Genomic DNA, 9793 nt, shown 5'->3' with positions numbered 1-9793 from the left:
CTTCTAAGGTAACCTTTGATTCTCTTAGGTTTTATGGTGCAGTTTGAATGATTCAGGATAAAAGATATACTGATGTAAAAAAGGAAAAACAACTCGTACTCAATATTTGTGACGTAAATCACAATACTTTACAAAATATTTAAAGGGAAAATACATATTCATCAGGTATTTGTATGACTCGAAATGCATACATTGTCCGATTCTTCAAAACGTGTACACAGCATTATGTTTTTCCTGGCTCTATTCACTCGTGAAGATCCGGGTTAGAATTGGTCTTCAGAAACCCATCCATGTCGAAAGAGGCGACTAACGGGATCGGGTGGTCAGGCTCGCTGATTTGGTTGACACGTGCAATCGTATTACAGTTGCGTAGATCGATGCTCATAATATTGATCACCGGATTGTCTGGTCCAAACTTGATTACTCACAGGCCGCCTCCATATAGCTGGAGTACGGCGTTAAACAACAAACAAACAAATATGGAAATCGACTGCAAGCTACGGTAGCCGTATTTTGTTCATCCATAACTTTGTTTTCAATAAGTCACTACTGGGACTGGGAGCTACATACTGACCTGTCAAGGAGTCAACAAGTTAATGTATGTTGTAGGATTGACAAATCACTTCAGGTCCGATTTTCTACACATGAAGTATACATCATGAAATTAAGTTAAATTTATTTCTGAATATCTTGACTTTTCTACGATTTGTTTTGCAGGTATCTCAAGTCACAATGGTGACTAAACAGTCCCTCCTAGTCATCTGGATCTTCACCGGATGTCTTTCAACAACCTGTACCTTTGACATCTTTGATGAGAAGACGAACCTGATAAGCCTCATTCGGGCATCGGCCTCCTTGGACCCTAACACGGAAACAATTGGCTACGGAAATGGAACAGTATACGTCCGCTTCCCTGGAAATCCAATGCAGAGGATCTTCTATTTCGAAGGGTTCAACATCGCTAGAAAGGTTAAAACGGAGAAAGGATTCAATTCAATGTCCAGAGAGGTGTTTGTGTACCGCGACCTGGAAACTGCTGAGATATTAAGCGTCTGGATGAATCCGTTCACAAAGACAGCCAATGAGGTGTTCAACGTCGCTAACGACCCCATTGATACGCCACAGAACTATGGCGGCGACAGAAAAACCATCCTCATCCCACCCGAGCGAGTTCAGCTTCAACGAGGACGTCTTCCTCCAATTTCCAAATGTCCTTGACCCGAAAGATTATCCCAAATTTTCATCCGGACCAGTCTACCAGGGGGATGAGCTGTTCGAGTACTACACGAATCTTACAGAGTTGGCCACATCAAACGCATCCTCGATCCAAATGATGGGTTCCTGGTGCAGAAGAGGAGAGTTCCTGCCTTGGATGGAGATGGGCGACACTCCAGGATGGTTGTACTACCACCAAACCTTCTGGAAACTGGTCAACGGGTTTGACGACGTGGCACCTGACCTCGTGAAGTACGTGAAAGAATATTATCCTCAGTACCTGCATGCGCCTACTACATTCAGGAACAAAATGGTGACGAGTTGGGATGTGTTCAAGAAGGCGATTGACGCTCGTCGGGCTAAGGGTGACCCCGATATCATCATCCCTCAGTTGGACATAGAGTCAAATCTTAAATCAAAACGAAACTCACTTGACCCCAAGATTGTGGACGCTGCTCTGAAACGAGGACACTTCAGAGTATATTTCAATGGCAGCGTGTACTCTGAGATTACAGGAAACGGATCTGTAAATTTGTTTAACTTTGATGGACATGTTCTGATAAAGTTTTTAGGCCTTGGTGTTGATTCTTACAAGGTTGAAGTTGAGATCAATGGCCTATATCATGATCCAATCACGGGAAAAGTTCTGCACTACTTCGATAATCCGATCGTTGGCAAAACTCAAAAGGTTAAACACTTCTTTTACAATGTAATGGCAGAGGTACCCGTATCTTCAGCTTTCTCATACCCGCTCAAAGGGATGGATCTCCAGACGGTGTTGTATCACGAGTCGTACAGTGTTGTACACCCGGACACCCTGACAGAGGACTGGGCTATCAACATGGTCAGTCTGTTTATTGAAGATGCCCAGCTGGACCAGGACTCCCCCTATTTCTATGGGACATGGGTTCGCTTCACCAGCTGGTTGTCCTGGTTTGACATGGACAGCATCCCAGGGAACATGGTGTGGAGGATGAACTTCTACCAGACCGTGGATGACCCTACTCATATTTAATAGTTGTGTTGGTACAACAGGACAGTGTTTGTTGTACTTTGTCCAGACATAATATGACCCCGATCCGTGTAGGTTAGATGTGTTGGTGCAGCAGGACAAGATCTGGAGGGTGTATTTCTTCAGGAAAATATATGACCCGAGCCGCGTAGGACAGGCTAGTGAGATATTATGGAGGGTTTACGTCTCCAATAAGAGGTGGCTCAAGTCGTGTAGGATAGTTTCTAGGTAAGTCATGATAAGGTATAAAGAATGTACTTCTACCAGAAGTGAGCGCGGTAGTTTAGGATAGTTTCTTGGTAAGTCATGACAAGGTATGAAGAATGTACTTCTACCAGAAGTGACCACGGTAGTTTAGGATAGTTTCTTGTTAAGTTGTATGAAGAATGTCATGACAGTTTAGGATATGATAAGAGGTATGAAGAGTGTACTTCTACCAGAAGTGAGCGCTGTAGTATAGGATAGTTTCTTGTTAAGTCATGACAAAGTATGAAGAGTGTACTTCTACCAGAAGTGACCGCTGTAGTATAGGATAGTTTCTTGTTAAGTCATGACAAGGTATGAAGAGTGTACTTCTACCAGAAGTGACCGCTGTAGTATAGGATAGTTTCTTGTTAAGTCATGACAAAGTATGAAGAGTGTACTTCTACCAGAAGTGACCGCTGTAGTATAGGATAGTTTCTTGTTAAGTCATGACAAGGTATGAAGAATGTACTCCTACCAGAAGTGAGCGCGGTAGTTTAGGATAGTTTCTTGATAAGTCATGATAAGGTATGAAGGGTGTACTTCTACCAGAAGTGAGCGCGGTAGTTTAGGATAGTTTCTTGGTAAGTCATGACAAGGTATGAAGAATGTACTTCTACCAGAAGTGACCAAGGTATAGGAGTTTCTTGAAGTCATGACAAGGTATTGATCTACTTCAGAAGTGACCACGGTAGTTTAGGATAGTTTCTTGATAAGTCATGACAAGGTATGAAGAGTGTACTTCTACCAGAAGTGACCGCTGTAGTATAGGATAGTTTCTTGTTAAGTCATGACAAGGTATGAAGAGTGTACTTCTACCAGAAGTGACCGCTGTAGTATAGGATAGTTTCTTGTTAAGTCATGACAAAGTATGAAGAGTGTACTTCTACCAGAAGTGACCGCTGTAGTATAGGATAGTTTCTTGTTAAGTCATGACAAGGTATGAAGAATGTACTCCTACCAGAAGTGAGCGCGGTAGTTTAGGATAGTTTCTTGATAAGTCATGATAAGGTATGAAGGGTGTACTTCTACCAGAAGTGAGCGCGGTAGTTTAGGATAGTTTCTTGTTAAGTCATGACAAAGTATGAAGGGTGTACTTCTAACAGAAGTGAGCGCGGTAGTTTAGGATAGTTTCTTGTTAAGTCATGACAAGGTATGAAGGGTGTACTTCTACCAGAAGTGAGCGCGGTAGTTTAGGATAGTTTCTTGGTAAGTCATGACAAGGTATGAAGAGTGTACTTCTACCAGAAGTGACCACGGTAGTTTAGAATAGTTTCGATAGATATTTATGTTATAATAATGTATCAAGGGTGTACTTCTACCAGAAGTGGTCACGGTAGTTGAGGAAAGTTTCGATATATATTTATGTCAGAAAAAGGTATAAAGGATGTACTTCTACTAGAAGTGATCACAGTAGGTTAGGATAGTTTCGATATATATTTATGCCAGAACAAGGTATGAAGGGTGTACTTCTACCAGATAGAAGATGACCTAGATAGTGTAGGATAGTTCCTCTGTCTACCATATTCCTTGAAGTGGGTGAAGGTGTACTTCAAGTTGTAGGTGTACTTCTTAAAGAGAGAATTTGTCTCTACTATGTAGGATAGATAGTCAATAATGTTGATTGATTGTATATCAGTATTCCTGCTATGTGACGGTTGTGTGTAAATACTCGAGTCTTGCACCAGACAATCCAGTGATTGATATATGAGCATCGATCTACACAAGTGGGATACGATGACACACCTCACCCAAGTCAAAGCCTGACCACTCGATCCCGTTAAGTCTCCTCTTACGAACTTGGGTCAGTTCTACTGAAGATCTGTTCTAACCCGGATCTTCACGTTCGTCAAACGTACAAGCATCCTCGATAATCTCCACTATACCCTGGATGCATCCACGGCTTGGGGGCGATGATTTTATTACCTCTCTTGGCTGGCTTTTTAACCAATCAGGTGTTTACGCTGGGAAGTTGAGCGTACCAATCACAACTCACTTTCGCTTCTTTAATTATCTAACCGTTTAAACTTGGCAACACAATTGATGCAAAGGTACTCTTAAAGAAGTAGAAGGAGTTCTTTCATATATTTCTTGAAAGTTTCAGATCTGTGAATTTGTCTTTATTATTTCCCCCCAAAATCTGAGTGGCACTGCGGACAAACCATCGCGACTACGACCGCTATCTTTGTTGACACTGGCAAGCTCGGTTGTAACGGCGGCTTAGCTGATTGGCTACTGTGAGAATGCGGAGTCAGCCAAGGGAGGTAATAAAATCATCGCCCCAAGCCGTGGATGAATCCAGGGTATAGTGGCGAGTGATTGTAACGTATACCCTAGTGATTATCGAGGATGACGTACAAGCAGTTTGATCAGTTTTGAAGACACATGGCCCATTTCCGTTGTCCTTTGTGTGTTACTGGCCCTTGAACTAGTTTTATATAATATGTGATAATCTAGTTATTCTACTATTCCTCGACATGATTTTAATTTTGTTTTTAATATTTGTATTTTCATATATTTTTGTCTGATATTGCTGAAATGCAGATGTGTCGTTACATTTTAACTCACTCACTCACTCGTACGGCCCAGCCAGCATACACCCATCCATCTCTTGTATTGTGGTTTGATGAGCGGGACTACACAGATCATTATCTTATCTCACACATAAATGTCGTTATCTGATTGGCTGAGCTCTCTCCTAATATGTTCAATGAACCTGCTTACAAGCGAATAACATTTCATTTCAAACTTTGTGTTAGTAAGTCTTTATCTCGAACAATTGGGCCACGTATGATGTACGGAAATTACCGATGTTTTGCGAATGTAAATTGATGGAAGGGAGGTAACTGTAATTAGTAATGGTTTGATGAACACAAAGATCAATGTTGATATGGTGGATGCATTCATTCATTCAGGTTGGGAAACGTAACCGATGTGGGTACATTAACTTCACACATCCACCGGATAACACTGATACAGGATGTCTTGTTCAGTCCAGTTTATGTCCTTGTATATATCCAGTAATACACAAATAAAAGCACATATGGACATGTATTGAGGATGTAAATGTTATTTGGACCTTTTAAACTACAGCTGCATCTAAAACTGCTAGGTTATATGATAATTGTGATGATGGTGTAGTTGTAGCTTATGATGGTTTTATGAAGCGACATCCAGTTGTGTTTCACGCTGTTACAAATACGGGTACAATCATTATGACTTGTAGACCTGTTCCTTTACAATCTACGATTTACCTGTGTGATCTGTCCCAAGCAGTCTGTGATGGTCGTGAGAGATGTCATCCAGTTGTGTTTAACACTGTTACAAATGCTGGTACAATCATTATGACTTGTGGTCCTGTTCCTTTAGGGACTACGAGCTATCTGTGACCGTGTAACCAACCTTTGATGGTTACACGTGGAAATGGTCAGACTTGGCCGCCTGGCCGACTGCATGTCACCTAATTGTGTTCCGCTGTTCAAAATACTATATGGTCATAATCTCATTTAGTCAGAAAATAAAGTTTCTAAAGATCACATATTTGTCTGGTTGTTATTTATTACAGTTTATTCACTTAAAAATAGAGTTTACTGTATTTATAACAAAAACAATACCAGTTTCAAGTGCGTGCTTTGGACAGAACAATTACACACCTGTTGCGTGAAATGAGCAAGCTGGTTGCCCAAACTGTGAAATATTTGGAGAATTATTTATCATTCACAACTATTGCACACTGCATGCTATGCGCCGATAATTGTTTGCACATTGCATACATAAGCCAAGATGTATTGCACATTGCATACATAGGCCAAGCTGTATTGCAAATTGCATATACATAGGCCAAGCTGTATTGCACATTGCATACATAGGCCAGGCTGTATTGCACATTGCATACATAAGCCAAGATGTATTGCACATTGCATACATAGGCCAAGCTGTATTGCACATTGCATACATAAGCCAAGCTGTATTGCACATTGCATACATAGGCCAAGATGTATTGCACATTGCATACATAGGCCAAGCTGTATTGCACATTGCATACATAGGCCAAGCTGTATTGCACATTGCATATACATAAGACAAGCTGTAGTGCACATTGCATACATAGGCCAAGCTGTATTGCACATTGCATATACATAGGCCAAGATGTATTGCACATTGCATACATAGGACAAGCTGTATTGCACATTGCATATACATAAGCCAAGATGTATTGCACATTGCATATACATAGGCCAAGATGTATTGCACATTGCATACATAGGCCAAGCTGTATTGCACATTGCATATACATAAGACAAGATGTATTGCACATTGCATACATAGGCCAAGCTGTATTGCACATTGCATATACATAGGCCAAGATGTATTGCACATTGCATACATAGGCCAAGCTGTATTGCACATTGCATACATAGGCCAAGATGTATTGCACATTGCATACATAGGCCAAGCTGTATTGCACATTGCATACATAGGCCAAACTGTATTGCACATTGCATATACATAAGACAAGATGTATTGCACATTGCATACATAGGCCAAGCTGTATTGCACATTGCATATACATAGGCCAAGCTGTATTGCACATTGCATACATAGGCCAAACTGTATTGCACATTGCATATACATAAGACAAGATGTATTGCACATTGCATACATAGGCCAAGCTGTATTGCACATTGCATATACATAGGCCAAGATGTATTGCACATTGCATACATAGGCCAAGCTGTATTGCACATTGCATACATAGGCCAAACTGTATTGCACATTGCATATACATAGGCCAAGCTGTATTGCACATTGCATACATAGGCCAAGCTGTATTGCACATTGCATATACATAAGACAAGCTGTATTGCACATTGCATACATAGGCCAAGCTGTATTGCACATTGCATATACATAGGCCAAGCTGTATTGCACATTGCATATACATAGGCCAAGATGTATTGCACATTGCATACATAAGACAAGATGTATTGCACATTGCATACATAGGACAAGCTGTATTGCACATTGCATATACATAAGCCAAGATGTATTGCACATTGCATACATAGGCCAAGCTGTATTGCACATTGCATATACATAAGCCAAGATGTATTGCACATTGCATATACATAGGCCAAGATGTATTGCACATTGCATACATAGGCCAAGCTGTATTGCACATTGCATACATAGGCCAAACTGTATTGCACATTGCATATACATAAGACAAGATGTATTGCACATTGCATACATAGGCCAAGCTGTATTGCACATTGCATATACATAGGCCAAGATGTATTGCACATTGCATACATAAGACAAGATGTATTGCACATTGCATACATAGGCCAAGCTGTATTGCACATTGCATATACATAAGCCAAGATGTATTGCACATTGCATACATAGGCCAAGCTGTATTGCACATTGCATATACATAGGCCAAGATGTATTGCACATTGCATATACATAGACCAAGATGTATTGCACATTGCATACATAGGCCAAGCTGTATTGCACATTGCATACATAGGCCAAACTGTATTGCACATTGCATATACATAAGACAAGATGTATTGCACATTGCATACATAGGCCAAGCTGTATTGCACATTGCATATACATAGGCCAAGCTGTATTGCACATTGCATACATAGGCCAAACTGTATTGCACATTGCATATACATAAGACAAGATGTATTGCACATTGCATACATAAGCCAAGATGTATTGCACATTGCATATACATAGGCCAAGATGTATTGCACATTGCATACATAGGCCAAGCTGTATTGCACATTGCATACATAGGCCAAACTGTATTGCACATTGCATATACATAGGCCAAGATGTATTGCACATTGCATACATAGGCCAAGCTGTATTGCACATTGCATATACATAGGCCAAACTGTATTGCACATTGCATACATAGGCCAAACTGTATTGCACATTGCATATACATAGGCCAAACTGTATTGCACATTGCATATACATAGGCCAAACTGTATTGCACATTGCATACATAGGCCAAGCTGTATTGCACATTGCATATACATAGGCCAAGCTGTATTGCACATGCATACATAAGCCAAGCTGTATTGCACATTGCATATACATAGGCCAAGATGTATTGCACATTGCATACATAGGCCAAGCTGTATTGCACATTGCATACATAGGCCAAACTGTATTGCACATTGCATATACATAGGCCAAGCTGTATTGCACATTGCATACATAGGCCAAGCTGTATTGCACATTGCATATACATAGGCCAAACTGTATTGCACATTGCATACATAGGCCAAACTGTATTGCACATTGCATACATAGGCCAAGCTGTATTGCACATTGCATATACATAGGCCAAACTGTATTGCACATTGCATACATAGGCCAAACTGTATTGCACATTGCATATACATAGGCCAAACTGTATTGCACATTGCATATACATAGGCCAAACTGTATTGCACATTGCATACATAGGCCAAGCTGTATTGCACATTGCATATACATAGGCCAAGCTGTATTGCACATTGCATACATAAGCCAAGCTGTATTGCACATTGCATATACATAGGCCAAGATGTATTGCACATTGCATACATAGGCCAAGCTGTATTGCACATTGCATACATAGGCCAAACTGTATTGCACATTGCATATACATAGGCCAAGATGTATTGCACATTGCATACATAGGCCAAGCTGTATTGCACATTGCATATACATAGGCCAAACTGTATTGCACATTGCATACATAGGCCAAACTGTATTGCACATTGCATACATAGGCCAAACTGTATTGCACATTGCATATACATAAGCCAAGCTGTATTGCACATTGCATACATAGGCCAAGCTGTATTGCACATTGCATATACATAGGCCAAACTGTATTGCACATTGCATACATAAGCCAAGCTGTATTGCACATTGCATACATAAGCCAAGCTGTATTGCACATTGCATATACATAGGCCAAACTGTATTGCACATTGCATACATAGGCCAAGCTGTATTGCACATTGCATACATAGGCCAAGCTGTATTGCTAGAAGAGGCGTAAATCTAAACTCACTCACTCGCTCTTGTAGCTTTATTAATATTACACCTGTAAAACAACCTTGGGACAATCATATTTAGGTGAGTATGGTTTTATGCCGGCGGGGGACACCAGAAGTGGACTTCACACATTGTACCCATGTGAGGAATCGAACCCAGGTTTTTTGCCGTGACGAGGAAACACTTTAAAAAGTCAGTAAAAAAATAACTTTTGCTATGTTGATGAACATCAGCCGTCCAACTGGCTATAAC

The 9793-nt window shown here is 40.6% G+C and overlaps 1 protein-coding gene across 1 annotated transcript in view; it reads left to right on the top strand.

Annotated features, from left to right (window-relative positions):
• The window catches only part of LOC124260489, a 10988-nt gene extending 8451 nt beyond the window's left edge, over positions 1-2537 (top strand). Inside the window, exon 2 of the mRNA XM_046694820.1 lies at positions 718-2537. Within this exon, the coding sequence (XP_046550776.1) occupies positions 1082-2230 (1149 nt within the window). The 5' untranslated portion in view covers positions 718-1081 and the 3' untranslated portion in view covers positions 2231-2537. The remainder of the gene's footprint in view (positions 1-717) is intronic.
• Positions 2538-9793: the final 7256 nt, after the last annotated feature.

This window comes from Haliotis rubra, unplaced genomic scaffold (genome assembly GCF_003918875.1).
Source record: "Haliotis rubra isolate DU_JTF1 unplaced genomic scaffold, ASM391887v1 Scf765, whole genome shotgun sequence".
NCBI lineage: Eukaryota > Metazoa > Mollusca > Gastropoda > Lepetellida > Haliotidae > Haliotis > Haliotis rubra.
This window is presented reverse-complemented; position numbering and strand designations above follow the sequence as displayed.